The sequence below is a fragment of the Dysidea avara genome, chromosome 8, assembly GCF_963678975.1.
Source record: "Dysidea avara chromosome 8, odDysAvar1.4, whole genome shotgun sequence".
In the NCBI taxonomy this organism is placed as follows: domain Eukaryota; kingdom Metazoa; phylum Porifera; class Demospongiae; order Dictyoceratida; family Dysideidae; genus Dysidea; species Dysidea avara.
The window spans coordinates 3,929,856-3,949,948 of record NC_089279.1 but is presented as its reverse complement, the minus strand read 5'-3'; the positions used below and the strand labels follow the sequence as shown (position 1 = coordinate 3,949,948).

The following is a 20,093-nucleotide window of genomic DNA, read 5'->3' as shown; positions in this document are numbered from 1 at the left end:
TTGAGCTTTTTTTACCGAGGCAGCTACACCACTGCACTTTACAAATGCAGCTTGTCTTTTGACCTACTGCAAATTTCTGGCTTGACTTTTTGACTTTAATTTTGACCAAGGACAAAGATCAGAGTACAGGCTATATTGGAGTGCCACCCCTTGCAATAATGGTATTGCAAGCACTGCTTAGGCAATATTGGCGATTTTTCGGAATATTGCCCAACCCTACTACACTGCACCTCTGAATACTGTGACTGCTCTATTAGAGTATCTTGAATTATTGATGCTATTGAGCTAGGCTCTCGATGACAGCTATAGATAACTTTAGGGGGCTAAGCCCCTGGCATAATCTTTTTGACAGGGGCTACAGCCCCCCCTTCTCCGCTGCCCCTGGCTACAACAATAGCCTCTATCATGCTTTATCACTGCTTGTACCATAGATATTATATACTACGTACCCGGGATTGCGTACCGACTTCGTTAACACTTATCAACAGTGCCAATCCGCATTGTACTTCAATACATGGTCTTCTGTTAGTAATCATAAATGTTTCCCATAAAACTGGCCACCTCCTGGCAATTTTACTAATACGAAAGATTTAACCTCTTCAACATTATGTAAACAGTGAAAGGATACACTCGAATACTTCTCATACCAGGAAAGCGCTTGAAACACAGCATAAGCATCGTGTAAGTGATTTTACAAGCCTCAAACTTGCCACCATATTTCATCGAATAATGACTCAAAAAACCAAGCTACAATCGTCATGTCTATCTTAAACGATTCGTCTGTGTCCACACAACCAACAGTATCATAGTAAGTGACATACTTAGCCATTTAACAAGAGCTGAAATCCCCAAACACCTTCCAACAACACGAAGCGGATACCACTATTTTACCACTCAGCTCATGCCGACTTTCTGGCTTTGACACGTAGCCAATCAGGATCTGTTCTCTAGCCATTGGAACTGAAGAGGGTAGCAGATATGATGCTGTTGAGCTCCAGTACTATGCCGCCTAGTACAACACTTGCGCGGTACACTACAAAGGAAAAGTGTTGACAAGTACAACGATGATCATTCCTTTGAAAACCGGTGGTATGCAATCCCGGGTACGTAGTATATGCTACATGCTGGCTGTGTTACTCTGTTTTACTTTTGTCTTTTACAGTTGTCCAGCACGTGCCTTTCTTTGTGCTGGGGATGCCAGTCCATCAAGCCCGGGTTAGGAAAAACAAGTTGATGTTGTGCTACTTCTAAAAACCAGGCGCCATGCAGCTAGCTAACTCATCTGGAATTAACTATAGACAGTATATGCTACTATGAATTAACCAACTATGTATTACTACTTTACAATAGGGTAGTTTTGGGTTGTGCAATAATATTAGCTAATTCTCGTATTTCGTAATTCATGAAATATTCGTAATTCATTCAATTACGTTGCCATGCACTGCTAAGGAAGCGTTTGTTAAACAAACCGCTTTTACCAACATATTACGCACAGAACTATCTTCTAAACTGTTTTATAGTGTGACTAATGTGTTGTTTTCCCACAAATTCTCTCCACAAAGCCTCAAAGCTGCTCTTCATTTTCGTTCGCGTACGTAAGGGATACGCCCCCTTTCAACTCGAAGCGATAGGCTATTCCTGGTAGTCGAGGGGTCCGTAACGCAGTACTTAGATTTGAGAAATCTTAAGAAAGATTCAAGATTTTGACTGAGATTTGAAAAGATTTTTAAGATTTCAGTTAAGATTTGAAATACTATGTTGTAGTGCTGTGGAGCCGTGTTCTGTGCCTGGTATGAGTCGAGGTACGAGTCTACTGAAGAGGCTACTCTTTAGCTATTGCACTACTGCATACTACCAGCGATAGAGCTTAGTATATGTGCCTAATTTGCCTAGTTAAATTGGCGGCTTTGCCCGCTGACACGTAGCAAGTTAGCCTATAGCTAATGGAACTGTTCCCAATGCATCTATACAATTACCTCACATAGTAAGTAATCATGACTAAGAGCTAGTTCTCCTTGTAGTGATCTCAGTAGTGATGAGAAAATGCCTAGATCTTGAGATGTACGTACTTCATTTGTACTGAGCAACCAAGACAGTGACATAGCAAACTACTTCAGTACTGGTCACCGTAGCTAAAGCATTCAATCAAATCAAATAGCCCTGCATGCGCACATAAGCTCAGTAAATCTCACACTAGAGTTGGCAAAGCTTAATTATACTATTATTAACTACTACTTTGCCCTAGCTTTTCATGCCGCACATGTATTGCTGTATTATAATACTGTATGCATCAAATAATATGTCTAAAATCATCATGTTTTGCCATGTCCATGTAAGTTGTGTACATTTTAGCTATATCATTATTTAGACATCTCTTGCAACTGCTGACAGTTGGACTGCATAATTGTCTCGATAATTGTGTACAGGAACTTCAGCATATCAATGGTGTAGTAGACTTCAGCAAAATTAATGTGGAATAATATGATATCAAATATACCACACAATTAGATTTTACACATAGATTCCACATTTATATATAATATAACTTATAGTGCAACTGTCTTTGAGACTGTCTACCTGAGTTAGCAAAGTGATATGGACATTGACCCTTTGAGATATAAATTGTTAGCTAGCATGCTTGTTAAAGTTTGTGCATGTATTGTAAATTGTATATATATATACATACGTACATAAACTCAGCCAAGCGAGCAGATGCGTTCATGTATTTCAAGGTATCAGGTATCAGATGGTATCAGATGCGTTCATGCGTTCAGCGCAAGTATATCAACTTCCAAACTGGTAGTGGATAGTTCCTGAGGTTGCTGCTCCATATCCTGTTGTCTTTCACTAAACGATAATAGATGAGACAGTAATTTAATCTGCTCGAATCTGTTCAGCTAAGAGTGTGATATCATTTGGACACATTACTTGCTGGCATGGTAGAGTTAAGCTTACACATTACATAGTGCATGTTGCTACATAGCTAATTATAATTGGACTAAACTTTCATACCTGAGCTTAATGTTGTGGGATGCTGGCACAAGATACCAGTGCAGGAATATTCAAAAGCATGCAAATTCTTTGTAACCAAAACCTTAAGATTTCAGAGACTCCAGCCAGCTGTGTTGTGACTTGATCCACAGCCACATACAATCAAGACATGTGCCTATGGTTATGGAGCCATAGCAGGGATTATTAGTCTTCTCTGTATTCTTCTTGCCAGCATGTCTCTGACTCCCTACACTGCAGACAGAGGTTTTCCGTAGCTTTCACAGCTGAGGTCCCGTATGAGTGGGATAACAAATTAAACTACATAGCAAATATCACTACTCGTATCACTAAAAGTAGGGGTCCCACATGTGTAGCTAAACTTTTCATTTGCTTCATGAATGTTGGCTAGTCTATATCGAGGTCTATACTATATCTAGAATATAGAGATTGAGATGTGTTGATTATAATTACTGCATGATGATTTTCAAGAATGTGAATATTGACGAGACGTGGTAGCTACTCCTGATTTAGCTAAAGAGCTCACTAAAGAGATGTATAGCTGTTAGCTATTGGAGTTTTATCTTGGCTATTATGTCAGGAGCAATATGAATCCGTACATGCACCATGCTCACTCTTTTCACAGGTGTGAATTCAGTATGTAGACTCACCTAACAAAGATCCGAGTCAGGGTCACTAACTAGCTTGTCCCAACGAGTTCGTCAAGTAGCTAAAGGCGTTGCGAAGAAGAAACAACCTCGGGAACAACTGGCTATATCTCTGGCAATATACGTAGACTGCAAGAACCCAATAATCGCACAGTACACGTGGACGAACAGGCCTAGGTGCAAGACAGCCGCAAGAATACGTGTTAATTTGATTTTGTATAGTAATTAGAATAGCTAAGTACATAATAATTATTAATTTTGTTTATGGATGTACAGGCATAAGCCTTTATCCTTAAAATACAAATACAAATACAAATTAACAAGCAAGAGCTTGAGTAAAATATCCAAACGTTTACTGAAATTTACTAACAAGAAGATTAAGATTTGATTGTGGTAGTCTCAGATTCAAAGATTTCAGCGAGATTTTAAAGATTGTAAAAGATTGTCTCGAAGATTAGGAAGATTTTAAAGATTCCATGGATTTTAATGGATTTTGCAGATTTCACAGAGATTCAGAGATTTGAGAAGATTATTGTAGATTGCATGGGGATTCCAAGAGATTTGAATCTCGGATAAGTTAGATTTAAAGCGTGGCGGACCCCTCGCTGGTAGTGTACGAGGCCTGCACCGTTGTTTTTCAGTTGCTAAATGCCTGAAAACCTCAAGGGGAAGGTAGTCTGAGGAAAGTCACCACACCCGTATTTTAGTTCGCCGAAAAGAAACCACCTCAGAGCAAAGTCCACCTGTACAGAAGTTTAATACAGACTTCATTTCACTTTTACTTCTTACGTAAAAGCTGCTTTTACCGTTATTAAATGATTTTGCTCACATGGGTGCGTATGGACAAACATAGATAGGTAGATAGATAGGTACATACACACTTACGAAAACAATTTCAGTAAACCAGGCGTGCCCACAGCCGTCCTTCGACCGGCTGTGGGCGCGCGCCTGGTTTAAAAATATTTAAAAAGTTTATACTATCTGTGCTTGTACACGTATATCGTAAGTGTATTCTAATTAATTAGTACAGGTGCTAGTTTCATGGCTTGTAAGGAAGAACAGCACCAGCAGTTGTAGCTCGATAATGGTGTCTCCAGTGTTGCAAGATATGAATTATAGTATCTTCTAGCCGGAGCCTAAAGCTAGTTCTAGACACGCACGCTTAATAGCTATATACTTTTAATAACTCAACTCAACACATATAGCAACTGACTTACAACACAATCTTACAAGCATAAATAGTGTAGCTACTTAATGACGTCATACAACCATACAATTACATCAACACTCATTAAGTAATAAAGTCTGTTCATTGTCACGTTACTACATTTCCTCCTCTTCAAGTTCTGAGGCTTCATCAGTAGCAACAAAGTCATCATATCTAGCAGGAGGTTTTCTAATTCGTGATGGTCTTGATGTTGACATTGTAGTTGTTTCAGTAGTGTCATCCGATGTGGTTAACTGATCAGGAATACTAGAATGCTGTGTGTTTTCAGTTGGTTCTGGCTCTGATTGAAAAGCTAAGTCAAACTCTGATCCATTAGTTCCATTGGTTGTAGCATTGTATCTGGCCTTGATGTTATCAACATGTCTCCTTACTATTTTCCCATCAGACAAAATGACACTGTATGACACTGGGCCTGTTGGCTTTTGAATAGTTCCTGAAACCCATTTTGACTTGGCATGACTGAAATCTTCAATGTAAACTGGGTCACCTTCACTGAATTTTCTAAAAGACTTCTCATTATCACGTGACAATTTTTGTTTTAATTGCTTGCTTTGAACTGTCTCAGTTAAGTTTGGCTTCAATAAATCTAAGCGGGATCGGAGACGTCTTCCCATGAGTAATTCTGCTGGGGCCACTCCTGTGACAGTGTGTGGTGTTATACGATATTTAAACAAAAACTTGTTCAGTTTCTCTTTAATTGATGTGCCCTAGATCTGTCGTAAACTCTGTTTGAATGTCTGGACTGCCCTCTCCGCTAAGCCATTAGTTGAAGGATGGTAAGGAGCAGAACAAATGTGTTTGATACCATTTCTCTCCATGAAGGCCTTGAAAATTGAGCTAGTAAACGATGGTCCATTGTCAGTGACAATTTTCTGAGGTAATCCATGAATTGTAAAAATATCTTTAAGCTTCAAGATGGTGTTTTCAGATGTGATCGATTGCATTAGCTGAACATCAAGCCATTTTGAGTGGGCGTCCACTAGTACTAGGAACATATGACCAAGGAAGGGTCCAGCAAAATCTAAATGTAGTCTACTCCAAGGAAGTGCTGGCCATTCCCAAGGATGTAGTGGAGCTTTGGCTGGTGATGAACTGGTCTTCTGACAGGTGGGGCATGACTTTGCAAGGTTCTCAATTTCTGTGTCCATCTTAGGCCACCAGATATAAGCTCTTGCAAGTGATTTCATTTTGCTGGCACCAAGGTGAGTGTCATGAAGCTCTTGTAAAACAGATTGTCTGCCCTGTGGTGGAACAACAACTCTGGTTCCCCATAAAATGCAACCATCAAGCACAAACAGCTCAGTCTTTCGTTTGCTGTAGGGTTGAAATTCCTCATCAAGCTGGTTGTTTGGCCACCCTTGTAAGATGAACTGACGGATTTTTGACAACAATGGATGTGTATCTATCCATCTTCTGATGCTAGCAGCATTGATTGTTGTGGATGAAAGATGTTGTAACAAGTGAATTAGTTCTGCTGGCTGGCAATCCGCATCTGTAGTCTGAGGTTGTGGTAATCGACTTAGTGCGTCAGCATTTCCAAGGTCTTTGCCTGGCTTGTATCGAATGGTAAATGTGTAAGCACTCAAGGTCAATGTCCATCTTGTAATTCTTGAGGAAGCTGTAGGAGAAATTGTCTTTGAACTACTGAACAAGTAGGACAAAGGGCGATGATCTGACTCAATTATGAAGTGTCTCCCAAACAAGTAGTTGTGGAACTTCTTGACAGCAAACACCACACCTAGGGCTTCTTTCTCGAGCTGGCTGTAGTTCTTCTCAGCAGGTGTTAAGGTGCGGGAGGCATAAGCTACAGGATGTTCTTGACCATCATCCATGATGTGTGACAACACAGCACCCAACCCATACTGTGAGGCATCACAGGCTAAAACTAATTGTCGTGTACTGTCATAGTGCACGAGTAAGGTATCACCCTGTAGTGCACCCTTGGCTGCTGCATATGCCTTATCATGCTGTCTGTTCCACTGCCATTTAGCTCCCTTTTTCAGTAATTGGTAAAGTGGTGCTAATCTTGTTGACAGGTTAGGAAGAAACTTTCCATAATAATTGATTATGCCCAAAAATGATCTAAGCTCAGCCACATTGTGAGGTTTTGGGGCTTCCTGAATTGCTTTCACTTTCTCTTGGGTTGGATGTAACCCTTGCTCATCAATGACATGGCCCAGATATTCAACTTTGGGTAACAGGAAAGCACACTTTGACTTATTCAACTTCAAACCATTGACGGACATGATGCTTAAAACTTTGTTTAGATTTGTCAAATGGTTCTCAGTGGTTGAGCCCGTCACTAACAGATCATCCAAATAAATAGAAACACCTTCACACCCTTGAAATAGGCTTTCCATGCACCGTTGAAACACTGCTGGTGCAGAAGCAACACCAAATGGTAGCCTGTTGTATTGAAACAAACCCTTGTGGGTGTTTATTGTGACTAATTCTTTGGACTTGTCATCTAACTGTAGCTGTAAATAAGCTTGTGACATATCTAATTTGGTAAAAAATTTTCCACCTGACATGGCAGCAAACAAATCCTCTATCCTTGGCAATGGGTAGGTGTCAACTTTTGCAGCTTGATTGACTGTGACTCTGTAGTCACCACAAAGCCTGATTGAGCCATCATGCTTCACAACTGGAACAATGGGTGCTGCCCAATTTGAATGTGTAACTGGTGTGATGATTCCTAAAGCCTCAAGTCTTTCTAGTTCATTCTCCACTTTTTCTTTAAGTGAAAATGGTAGGGTGCAAGCTTTAAAAAACTTTGGTTTTGACTGTGGTTCAATCTGGAGGGTAACTTTTCCCCCTTTAAAGGTTCCAAGCCCATCTGAGAACACTTGTTTGTGTTTTTCCAAAAGTTCTGGTAATCCACTTGGCACCTGCACCTTGTGGACTTCCCCAATAGAGACTTTGAGACTACACAACCAGTCTCTACCCATAAGGTTGGGACCATTCCCAGCAACAACATATACCACTAATTGTTTTGTTTGCTCACCATAAGTGACTATGAGTTCAACAGCTCCCAGGACTTCAACAGTTTCTCCTGTGTATGTCTTCAACTGGACATCTGTTGTTTTCAATGTTGTGTGGCTCTTGTTGGCAATGACATCAAATGTTTGCTTATTCAGCAGGGACAAGGAGGCTCCTGTGTCTAGCTCCATCTGGACTGGTGTCTGGTTTAGTGTCACTGATACCAGGATAGGTTCTTGACCACTGCTTGAAAGAGTGAACAGGTCATAAGAGTTATCCAGTGGTGTGGTTTGCCCAGTGATCTCCTGCACGTCATCAACATAATTTGTGGCCTTTGGCTGTTTGGGTAATTTCTCTTGTCGTGCTTTTGTTTTACATGCTTTTGCAATGTGTCCTACTTTCTTGCATTTGTGGCATTCTGCTTGCTTAAATGGGCAAGTTTGAGGAGCATGTTCCCCTAGGCATCTGTGGCAAGTAGTAGGTTGACGTGAGTTGCGAGGCTGTACATCCTTTCTAGGGGGCTTGGGACCCTTTCCATGAAATTGATAGTGGACTACTGGAGGCTCCTGTATTTGTTTCATGTCCTTGTCAGCTGCTTCAACTGCTAGGGATATCTCGAGAGCTTTGTCAAAAGTCAAATTCTTTTCAGCAAGAAGTCTTCTTTGTACAACTTGGTGGTTGATTCCACATACCAACCGGTCTCTGAGCATCATGTTGAGGGTGTCTCCATAATCGCAATACTTTGCAATGGCCCGGAGAGAAGCTACATAGTTAGCCACGGTTTCTCCCTCTGCTCTCACACGATTGTAAAACTTGTACCTTTGTACAATTGAAGAAGGTGTGGGGTCATAATGCTCTGATAACACCTTGATCAGGTCAGCATACTTGATGCCTTTCAATGTGTCCTCACCTACCAAACTGCAAATTGTAGCAAATGTAGACTGTCCACAAGCTGATAACAGTATAGCACACTGTTTAGCATCACTTTCAATCTCATTAGCCACAAAGTAATAGTTCAACTGGTCAACATAAGATCTCCAGTTTGTAGTGGAAGAGTCAAAAGCTGTCAGAGTCCCATGAGTTGCCATCTTATTGACTTCAGTGTGTTGAGAATCTTCAGTATTGTTCATAAAGTTTAATCCTCGTCGCCAATTATAGTATCTTCTAGCCGGAGCCTAAAGCTAGTTCTAGACACGCACGCTTAATAGCTATATACTTTTAATAACTCAACTCAACACATATAGCAACTGACTTACAACACAATCTTACAAGCATAAATAGTGTAGCTACTTAATGACGTCATACAACCATACAATTACATCAACACTCATTAAGTAATAAAGTCTGTTCATTGTCACGTTACTACATGAATAATGTCTGTGTTATTGTTAAACGCTGTTTCCAGCTCAACCCGTGAGTCCAGTCCGCGAAAAACGGATTTTTAAAATTATTTTACGAATAGCGTTTGAGTTTACGCCTTAGAAATATCAGTTAACACGAACAGAGCTAAATATATATACGCACACACTACCGTACCACTGCCACATGACTCACCTTACCACTGCCAAAACCGAGGCAAAAACTAGTGTCGCGGTGCCCGACCCTAAAAAGAGGGTCTGGTGAAACTCTGTACAAAAAGTTTGATCGTGTTACGTAAGTGCACTGTTTACGTCACAACATCCATTCAACCAGATCCGCTTACAGCATCACTAAACTAATGGCGCTACTTCATTTATTCAACATTAAAACGAACTCAACAGAATTGTAAGGCCGTTTTCTCAACGATTTTAAGCGGCAGAGTCACCGGATGTAATTAACCGAATCTTTTGAAATGTACGCATCAGTTACATAATCAATTTTTAATGTACTAGTTTGTTTAGTTTTTTAACTAGCTTAACTACCAAACTAAGTACTTTAACTACAAAACTAGCCACCTTAACTACAAAACAACCTTAATTAATAACTTAGTTCAACAAGTCTATGCCATCTTCTCAGTGGGCATAAGCCATAATGCCTCAGGGTCATTTTGGCATTATATCGCCAGAGAGTAACTGACAAGCGCTGAAGCAATTGTTTCCTTGCAAACTGTCTGGGAATACCACTTTTAACAGTGGTACGGTCGGCAATCGAGGATAAGGTTAATAAAGCAAAGGGTGTCCAAACACCAAACGACTCGCAAACCAGGGGAAAAAATTCGGGGGTGTCTATTTTACGGACCGGACCGGACCGTCGGACCGGAAGTTTCTGCTTAGCAAGCTAGGTGTTTATCAAGTCTATTTTATGGACCAGGCCTGAAGAGTTATAATTAAGGCATGCGTGCACGTGGATCGATATTTCCATGATCGTGCGTGTTTTTTAAATCCCGTGTGCAAAGCTCTAAAGGCTGAAAGCTTGTGAGAGCTGATGTTTTCGCGGGTTTTCGGGCCTCATCAGAGCTAGTGGAGTTCAGTAGCTATCTCAGCATAATGTAGTGTGTCATTGTTTCGAAGTGGACAAGAGTGAAGATTTAGCCGCACCCGAAGTCGTAAGACTGGTTAATTTAAAGCTTTAGTGCAGGCGAGTGCAGGTGATTGGGGACAGAGATTGCAGATTAGCCATATAGATTTAAGATTAGATAGCTACTGGAAAGTCAGCTCAGCTGGTTTTCCCAGGGGGTGAAAATCCCCAAAAGGTACAATCACATGCATACTGTACATTCTATTAAACTAATAATTAAGATTAATTAAATAAGTGTGCAAGGCCATGTGTGACTTCTCTGGGGAGGCATATTTTTTAAGCCTATAAGAGTGTAATCCACGAAAGTAAACTCCAACTGTAATTTGTTGCTAGTTGTTGCCTAGCTATAGCTAGGTGTCACTGAGCTGCTGAGCAGTCTGAGAAAGAAATTTTTCAGAAGGACAGTTAGTTATTGTTGCATGCCAGAGCCAAAACATTGTTTCAGTGTGTAACCAATGGCAGACTGATCCAGCATTGATTAACACTTTTTCTTCTGATACAGATCAAGGTCAGTCAAAAATAATAGCTATGGTCTTTTTTATAATACTTGCAATTGTGTTTTACATATGTAGCTAAAGCATGCTAGCCTATAAAACACTGCTGTAATATTACACAGCTAGTAACCTATACTGTAACATTTTCATGTGACAATGATTTGTATAATTCTACACAGAGGACTGGAAATCTGACCATGCGACATTGCATACTGGTCTATCAAAATGAAACAAAAGAACTTTCTGGCAGAGCTCAAGATGGTTCACAATGTGTGTGTAACACCAGATGGAAAGGACATGTGTGCAAGTCTTTTAAATGTTTGACTTGTTAAATATTATATACCTAAGTCTGATTCATACACAATACCACAGTGTACATACATATAACATCATTATTACATGTAAGCATCAACACGGTTTCAGGCCTTCTCATTCCTGTCAAAATCAGCTACTGCTACTAACCGATGACATTCTTTAAGCTATGGACGAAAAGAAACAAGTAGATCTGATCATTTTAGATTTTTGCAAAGCCTTTGATAAAGTGCCACATAGACGGCTATTAAACAAACTAAAGCACTATGGAATTACTGGTAACCTTGTTAAATGGATAGAGCAATGGCTGACTAAAAGAAACCAACAAGTAACTCTAGAAAATCATGTGTCAAATAAACTACCCGTAAAGTCTGGAGTTCCACAAGGAACCGTATTGGGACCTCTCATGTTTTTGTTGTACATTAATGACATTGATGAAAATATTTCCTCAACTGTTCGGCTATTTGCTGATGATTGCGTTATGTATAGGATAATTGGTTCCTTAGAAGATTCACTGTGCCTTCAAAGAGACCTCAGTACCATTCTTAGCTGGACTAAAAAGTGGCAGATGCAATTGAACATTCTTGACAAATGTGTAGTATTAAGGTGTACAAGATCAACATCTCCCATTAATTATGACTATAATTTAAATGACGAAACTCTTCAAGTAACAGAACAACATCGATACCTGGGACTTATTTTTCATGAAAGCATACAATGGTCGCATCATATTCAAGCTATGTGCATTAAAGCAAACAGATCCTTAAATTTTCTTCGGCACAACTTAAGTAAATGTAGTAGTAATGTCAACCAAAATGCCTACATTACCATTATAAGGCCATTGTTATAGAGTATGCAGCTTTTGTCTGGGACCCTTATCATGAATACTTAATATAATGACATAGAAAAAATCCAACAACGTGCTGCAAGATGGGTCCTTTCTGATTTTAGTTGGTACAGTAGTGTGACAGATATGTTGAACTTCCTTGAATGGCCAACCCTACAAGAGAGAAGACACATTAATAGGTTAAGCCAATTTCACAAAATTGTTCATCAGCTTACTCCTTCCATACAGCTACCATCTTATTTCTTACCAACTCAGTATCCAACTAGACAGCTTCATCAACATAAATTATCATCCCAGTCAGTTCCACTGTATCGTATCAGAAAAGTTTCTTTTCGAATACTTTAAGAGAATGGAACACTTTTCCTAACAACTTTATTGAAGAGCAATCCACAGAAATTTTTACCAACCACCTTGTCAACACACAATAAATAATTTTATGTATGCATGTATATGTTAAATGTTTTCTTTTTGCCGTTTGTAATTACCAGGGTCAATTATCAGCTATACTGTCTCAACCCAGTATATAATCATAATCATAATCAGCAAAACGTTTGCTGCTGCCAGGTAGCTAAGGGCATTAGCTAGCAAGATTGCTAAGATAACCGTCGTCTCTGATATGAACGAGCAAGCTTCACCCGTGAACAGTTGCTATCGAGGTTGCTATTTACTTTAAGCTACAGTTACTGTAGTTAAAATGGCTTTTGCAGGACTATAGCTAGCTAGATACGTACACCCAGCACGAGAGTGACCAGACCAATGCGAAGCTACAATCATCCGGGCACGACAGAGCTGGCAAAATGCTCGTGGGCTGGCACACAGGTCTAGATCTGGTCCGTAAAATAGACTTGAACGTATTAAACACTTAGCTTGCTAAACAGGAACTTCCGGTCCGACGGTCCGGTCCGGGCGAATTTTTTTTTTGTACGAGGTTTGGCCACTTTAATATTTCCATTTAATGGTTTTACGGAAATATCCATAAAGTGAACGGATATCAATTACTCGACCCTGCACAATCGAACGTAATCATTTTAGTTGCACTGTAGACCATACAGCTAGACTCTGTACGTAGTTATGCTTAAGCTTAAATAGTCAGCGCGTTCACCTTAAGTCATTGAAGGACCCTCCTAGTAATGAACGCTATTTTTAAGACACGAATGCAATTAGCTAGTTAGCTATTCATTGTGTCCCTAGACCTTAATTGTTACAGTGTCCCAGTGGTTCAAATATAATTGCATGCATTTAAAAAGACACATTGTACATAACTGACTACTATAGCCGTACTGAAATTCCACAAGACTAACAAGAGTGCAAAAAGTTGGCCACACTGTGATATGATGAGTTCACCATTTTCCAGCATTTTGAAGGCCCTTTGAAACATTGACAGAAAAGTTATGAGGGCGTTTACCCTTGGGCTCTCTTCTTGTTGGCATGTTGTAGCGATTAGTGTCATTTTCTTTTCCTCTGGTACAATTCAATTTTAGCGGTCTCCCTGATGTAACTGTTCCTTTACCCCTAGGTGTCCCCTTTCGACGGCGACCTGCAGCAGTTGCCTGCGCTGGGATTCTATATCCTCTTCTTAACAAACCAGGTTGAACAGTCAACTTTTCCCCTGGAGACCATGCAAATTGATGCAAGGCAGAAGCAAGCTTCGCAGTGGTACTACTTGCACACATATCTTGATATCTCTTTACAAACTTTTCAATTCCTGAGACCATGTTATAATCTTGATCCTTTTGTTGCAGGTGTTTTGTCATGTCTTCCATTACAACTTTTAGCTGTGACAATGTTTCAGAATTCTGGTCAACGTTTGCATCTTCTTCAATTTGCATCTCTTCACTGATTTCACACGTGCCATCCTCAACAACAATTGGGATCACAGCACTCTCTTCTTCCTCGATCTCAGGGAATTGCCTTTTACTATCACAAAAAGTTTTTTCATCAGATGCCTGTGACACAGCTGCATACATTGACAAGTCAGCCTCTGCCTTTTCTCCTAATGCTATATATGCCATCAGCTTCCTAGATTCAGGGTGCATGGAAGGAATAAAATTTATACTTGACTTATGAAAGTTGATAGCAACTGCTGCCTGGTGACTGCATGGAGACCCATCACTTCCTAGAACACATGTGCAGAACCCCACAGACATATCCACTGTATACACATCACCAGTATCCCTTGAGCTTACAACCTTAAACTGATCATTGTTGTCCGTAGTGTATATGTTTTCCAGCTTAATTTTGCTTGCATTGATACCTTTGAACTTCATAGATACGTAGTGATCAAACCTGCAATGAGCTATGCTGAGCAGCTTCCTCTGATAGTAAAGTTCTAAAGCATCTGTCATAAAGTGAAACATTTGAATGAGATTGTAGGCTTTGACACGACTAAATATCAATTCTTTGAGAATTTTCATGCCAGCTTCTGAATAATTGTTGGTGTGATTACCACGAACTGGCAAAGAAACACGAAAGCAAAGAGCCCACTGGTGTCTCTTGGTCCAAAGAGCTTTCACATAATTGCAAAAGTGGGGGTACTTGGATGCTGTAGTGTGCTTTAACAAATCACTGTAGCTCTCATTTAGTAATAGCTCAGATTTGCTATACAAAAGCTTTTTTAGCAAATTAATTAATATCACACGATCTCCCTGAACAATTTTGTTTTTACCATCATATAACCATGTCCATCGTCTCTGCAAGAAGTGGAATGAGCAAAGTAACAATGTTGAAGAAGGCCATACTGACTGCAAAGCAGCTTGTTCTGCTGCACTGTCATCTGTAAGTATGACTTTAGGACCAACACTTGTACCGCTGTTGTAAAATGCATCTTGCGGCCACACCTTTTTTAAATCTGATAAAGCTGAACATAATGTAGATTCCTTTTCATCTGATGTCAATGCAATTCCTAAAGGAATGGATCCTCCTGCATGATTAGTTGAAAAAAGAAAGACAGATGTATTGAAGCGATCAAGGCAGGAAGTTGAATCACAGTACATGATTTCTGCTGCTTGTGGGAGGTTCTGGTGAGCTCTTGTCATCATTGGAGTACAAATGGTAACAATCATTGGCTGAATAGCACATTTACGTCTTTTTGGAGGCTTGCCAGAATCACTGCAATCACTAATTTCTCCATCATCAGCGGATTCTCCTTTATCATTGGGCTTCATGCTGTCAAAAAACTGTAAAGTTGCTTTCCCACCTATTGAATTATATTTTTCATTATATAATCTTATTTCTTCTTCGAGTTTTTCAAGCATTGATTTTCCATTCTGTAGTCCCAGTTCTGATTTTCTCCATGTATCAAACAATCTGCTTACATCTTGAGGATTAGGATTGACTGATCTATCTGCTAGTGTGGCCTGTGTTGAATCTGGATCTCCCAGCAGTTGTGATTCGTGATAGTGTCTTGCAGTAGCAGCTGAATGGCCCAGAGCAAACAGTGTGAAGTATGCATCCTTTGTTTCTTGGGATACTGATTTAAAGCTCAAGGTATGAAAGCATTTGATCGGATGGTTATGCTCAAACAGAAGTTTGACATACAAAGGATGGCTACGCTGTAAGGAAGTAGCCTTGTTGTTTGTTGCAAACAATGTAACAGAGAGTCTTGAAGGACAATTTGTTTTTTTGTTCGGTAAGGTACTAACCATAGTTGGCTTTTTAGGCTTCTTGCTTTTAGCGCTTAGCTGCTTTGCTGTAAGCTGTTTTCGATAATGGTAGCAATGCATGTCCAGCTTATACAACACTCTTTTTAAAGATGGATTGTATGTGCGGGTCTTGCGATATGTGCATTGGCTTGACTGAAAAAAAGCTGTAATCCAATCATTAAATTCTTCTTTGGAATGCAAGTTAACTCTAAATTCTACATTGAAACACTCCTTAGGTTCACCAGAAAATGCTTCCTGTGTCAAATCTTCGTACTTCTCGATGACATAAGTGTATGACATATTTGTACTTGTAGATTTTGGTGGAAGAATTGCCTTTAACTCATTATTTAAGTCATCCCATGTAATAATACAATTAAAACTATCCTCAAATGCAGTTTCGTCAACTAGTTCCATCTTGGGTTCTGTATCAATTGATTTCCTACTTTCATCAAGTTGTAAAAGCTCAACTGGTTGCACCTCAGGTTCTGTAACAAAGGATTTATTGCCGTCATTGAGTGCTAAGATATTGACTGGTTGCACCTTTGGTTTCATAAACATTTTACCACTACTGCAAAAAGGATCCTTCTCTTTTAGTGGCAAACAATGATCCTTCTCTCCTAGTTGCACAGAGTCACTTAGTAGCGTGTCACGAGTTAACAATAACTTTGTGTTAGCCAACTCATTTGCTATTCTCTGACGAATTCTAGGCATTTCCACCTATAGTGAAGATAAATAATATTACTGTCAGTGATATAAACACCACATAAGATAGGACATAGAATTAAAGCACCACTAAATTAAAATACTACTGCAGACGACCACAAAGTATGCATATGCATAGTACAGCCCTTCCATAAAGATATGCACCTGAAACATGATAAATTGGATACTTTTGTGCATGATCCTGAATATTAATGTTGATAGGACTGAGACAAATCATAACAACTTTATTTCCTGAATGTCCAAACAAAACAAATTATTATGACATGGATATGCTATCTATGGTTGCACTTTAATTAGCATATACTAATATTCATAAAATTACAAAGCTTGTAGCAATAGCTATGGTGAAAGGTCTGTAAAAAGGAATAAGGGAATATGAGAGTGCTTAAATTATCTGTATGATTTCATACCACTATACAAACACCATATTTTAGCTATGACATAGTTCATACATAGCCTTGACGCTGCCCTCGAATAAGAGCCACTGCTTGTATTTAAATATGCTGGTTGAATTGTTTGTAATACATGCACATTCAATACTGAATCCAGGAATATATTTAAGTCAGCTATCTGATTAAAACAGCACTTTTATGAGAGTAACTTAGTGTATAAAAGCATTTAAGGAATCAGGTCAGTTATTGGAGAGTCCATATAAATGCCCTGGCCTTAGTGCCACACAAGCCCATGGTAGTCTCTTTGAAAAACAGCCACCTTTGCATAGTATCTGGTTAGTTTTCCTAGCTGAAAATCACAATAACCATGGCTACCAAACATGGAAAAATATTCAATGTGTACATCGTACAACATATGTACCTAGCTATTATTACATTGTACATGTACCTGTGTAAAAGTCATTGGGTAGTCCAGTAAGAGGCATCGGGCATACTGTATAATATGATACGAAACAACATTACTATGTCAATATCTTATTAACAATAAATCCCTTACTTCTAACAGAAATACTCCACAGTCATACTGATTGTTCTGCTGTGGTATACTCTAATAACATTAAAATGTATTGTACATTTTCCACCAATATTACGCACACATTTAATCTTATACTCATAGTTTTGCATTGCCAAAGGTCCTTTGAAACAAGCTGCCGTTCATGAAAAAACATCCTAATTTTACAAAGCATAGCTCAATCACTAATTAAAGTATTTCACATACTTTAAAGATTCAAAACAACAAGTTTGTTCAGTGTTCAACGAATCATAGTATATCATCTTCTTATTGGCTAGTTCTATTCTCTAATTAATAATCAAATACTTTAGCAAAGGTGCCATACTATGATTACTAACCATCATTGTCCAGTGGCTGTCATTTGAAAAAATAGCAAGCAAATAATCACTCTCCAAAAAGTTTACCTTAAATTTAGCAAAAAAACAACAAAAAAACATAGTAAAGCTAGTAAATATAAAATTATATCAGTATACGTACCTTTGAGTACCAGTTCTGCACACCAGAGTAGCCTGTCTCTAGTAGCTTCTTTGTAAAGAAACAGTTAAGAATAGTTAAACGTTGGGCACGACTCTGATGAAAAGCAGCTTTTCACAATTGTGCTAACATTGTTACTAATTACCAAACCTTCTGAACATGATCTTCTAAAAGCCTTAGGTAGTCTGATATTACCTACAAAAACAGATACATAAAAAATATAACACCTGCAGAATCAACACTATGTAAGACATCATGAAGTATAGTTTCATGTTTACAATACGCAATCCCTGAATATCTACAAATCTGAAAATGCTCGTGTGAAAAACTTTCAAGACTTATGTACTTGAAACTGCTCACAAATTAATTTTCACTATAGTGTAAGCAATCAATTGCTAATCAACTCAATCGTTGGAAAATATATTGAATGCATGTTGTACTATAGTACTGTCTAGAGGTAATGTTACACTTGCGAGCAATTGACACTCGTGTAGCCCATTGTCGACCTGCGAATTTCTTTGGCATGTGTGTGTTAGTAACTCACCACATGTAGCCACAACACTCGAGCTCCCTCGGGTGGTTGCTCCAGTAACCGCATGCCTTCGCATGTGATGATTTCCAGTTTTGTGTCATGTCAAGTCAGGGCCTGGATTTGAGCACTTGTGAGGTATTGTAACATTACCACTGGGTGGTACTGTATATAAAACAGTGGGATTTAATGCAATGAAGTGTTGCGGTTTGTTAATTGTAATAATAACCAGAGTAAATATTCGACAAGCAAAATCCTTGAACCCAGTTGCAAGTGTTTTAACCAGCACTGATTCACATACATGCAATGTACATAATGACTTAGCTGTGAAGTGCTAACATTAATTGTACCTTATCTGAGAGCCACTGGTTTCCAGCAAGACAGTTGTAATATTCATCACCATGTTCTACAGTCAGCTCATACTCTGTACAATCCATATCAGTGAGGTCAATCACAGCTGACTCCCCTAGAAATGCAGTAAATACAATTGTTCAATTATATCGGTGAATGCAAGACATTATTGGGACAAGCCTACATCTATACATAATACCGTAACCCACCATAAAAAAATGGTATGATTTTATTAATTAGAATTGTTAATACATTGTGGCATATTTTGAGTCGTAATATACAATTAAATCAGTGCATGTGTGCTCTATCAGTGAACAATTCAAGCAAGACGGACTAACAGGTACACGATTGAGCCTTTATACAAAGGCTCCATCGAGTCACCCCAACAAATGCACACTTCATTGGCCCAATTCAATTGCTTCTAACCACGATACTGACAAATACTAAAACGTACTGTAAATAAAATCACACTTCTCACCTGTAGCAGTATCACTATGGCCCTCGCTGCTTTCCATCTTTCTATTCCTTGGCACCCCACAGCGCCAGGCAACGACCCACAATAACGCGCCAAACAGATTACGTATTTAAGTAGGCTTCCGGAAACTCCAGTTTATGTAGCTACTGGTGTACGAAGTGGCCAAACCTCGTACAAAAAAAAAATTCGCCCGGTCCGGTCCGTAAAATAGACACTCCCAAAAAATTCACCACCATGGTTATTAACAGTTTCCAAATAATGGTCATCCTTAGCCTCCTCACCGGCAGCAGCAGCTACCCCAGCCTTAGATGCAGCAGCGGAAATAAAGGAAGGCTGAGTTGTGCACCTGACAGAGAGGTCAAAGTATAAGCAGGACGGCCTAGAGTAAAATCAGGATGGTAAATGTCCCCAGGACGAGATCGATCAGAGGCAATGCTTTGCTCACGGAGAACACCAGGGTGATCTTGCAGTAGAGCATGATATACTATAGAAACAAGAGCATCATGGCGTTGGATACGTAGTGGGCCATGAGAGCAACCAAGAAGATGGTCACCAAACTGATCTATGACAGACAAACATGTACAAAGTGGTAACAATGGGAAAAGAGGAACACCCAACCATAAACGGACAGCGATAACAAACTCATGTGGAGAAAAGGCCAAACCCAATGTTGGTTGAGGGATGGCCTTCAGCCAGCCACTGCTGACACCAGAGGAATGAGCAACAGCATGTAAACGAGCCTGGTCACGGATTGTGGAGGTGTTGAAAATGCTTGCAAATAATTGATCATCAAGGGAAGCCTGTAAGTCATTTTGGGAAGATAAGTTAGAAGGCAAGATGGATAGACTTTGGAAATAGGAGATAGCACAATTTTCACCCGGAAAAAAGGAAGTCATATCAAAATTTGGTGCTAAACGGGACACCA

General features: G+C 39.4%; 3 protein-coding genes across 6 annotated transcripts in view; all 3 read right to left on the bottom strand.

The window, feature by feature from the left end:
* LOC136265226 (uncharacterized) overlaps positions 1 to 10,030 on the bottom strand; it is a 93,956-nt gene extending 83,926 nt beyond the window's left edge. The window contains exon 1 of one of the 2 annotated variants that reach the window (XM_066060082.1): positions 9,418 to 10,030. The gene's annotated coding sequence lies outside the window, so the exon portion shown is untranslated. Of the gene's footprint in view, positions 1 to 4,541; positions 4,571 to 9,417 lie in introns of those variants that run through there. The other variant, XM_066060083.1, reaches the window with a different exon arrangement.
* On the bottom strand, positions 4,980 to 5,498 carry LOC136263814 (uncharacterized). The gene has a single exon (XM_066058438.1). It carries the CDS (start codon positions 5,496 to 5,498, stop codon positions 4,980 to 4,982), a length of 519 nt encoding a protein of 172 aa, XP_065914510.1.
* A 3,191-nt stretch (positions 10,031 to 13,221) lies between the features above and the next one.
* Positions 13,222 to 19,361, bottom strand: LOC136263568 (uncharacterized). 3 transcript variants are annotated; one of them, XM_066058181.1, is made up of 10 exons: positions 19,172 to 19,361; positions 18,693 to 18,808; positions 17,964 to 18,008; positions 17,817 to 17,909; positions 17,678 to 17,743; positions 17,547 to 17,626; positions 17,425 to 17,497; positions 17,325 to 17,375; positions 17,217 to 17,261; positions 13,222 to 16,370 (listed from the first exon to the last, which is right to left on the bottom strand). In XM_066058181.1, exons 1-10 carry the CDS (start codon positions 19,206 to 19,208, stop codon positions 13,353 to 13,355), a joined length of 3,624 nt encoding a protein of 1,207 aa, XP_065914253.1. In that variant the 5' UTR covers positions 19,209 to 19,361; the 3' UTR covers positions 13,222 to 13,352. The 3 variants fall into 3 exon arrangements, with proteins under 3 accessions (XP_065914253.1, XP_065914254.1, XP_065914255.1); XM_066058182.1 differs by lacking the exons at positions 18,693 to 18,808; positions 19,172 to 19,361 and having other exon boundaries at positions 17,827 to 17,909; positions 17,964 to 18,010; XM_066058183.1 differs by lacking the exons at positions 18,693 to 18,808; positions 19,172 to 19,361 and having other exon boundaries at positions 17,325 to 17,626; positions 17,827 to 17,909; positions 17,964 to 18,010.
* Between the last annotated feature and the right edge of the window lie 732 nt (positions 19,362 to 20,093).

Excerpts from the sequence above, each read along its gene's own strand:
- LOC136263814 (XM_066058438.1), bottom strand. The coding sequence starts at position 5,498 with ATGGGAAGACGTCTCCGATCCCGCTTAGATTTATTGAAGCCAAACTTA.
- LOC136263568 (XM_066058181.1), bottom strand. The coding sequence starts at position 19,208 with ATGGAAAGCAGCGAGGGCCATAGTGATACTGCTACAG. Across the intron at positions 18,809-19,171 it reads CCATAGTGATACTGCTACAG|GGGAGTCAGCTGTGATTGAC; the intron begins GTGAGAAGTGTG and ends CTGCATTTCTAG. Across the intron at positions 17,910-17,963 it reads TAGAAGATCATGTTCAGAAG|AGTCGTGCCCAACGTTTAAC; the intron begins GTTTGGTAATTA and ends GCTTTTCATCAG.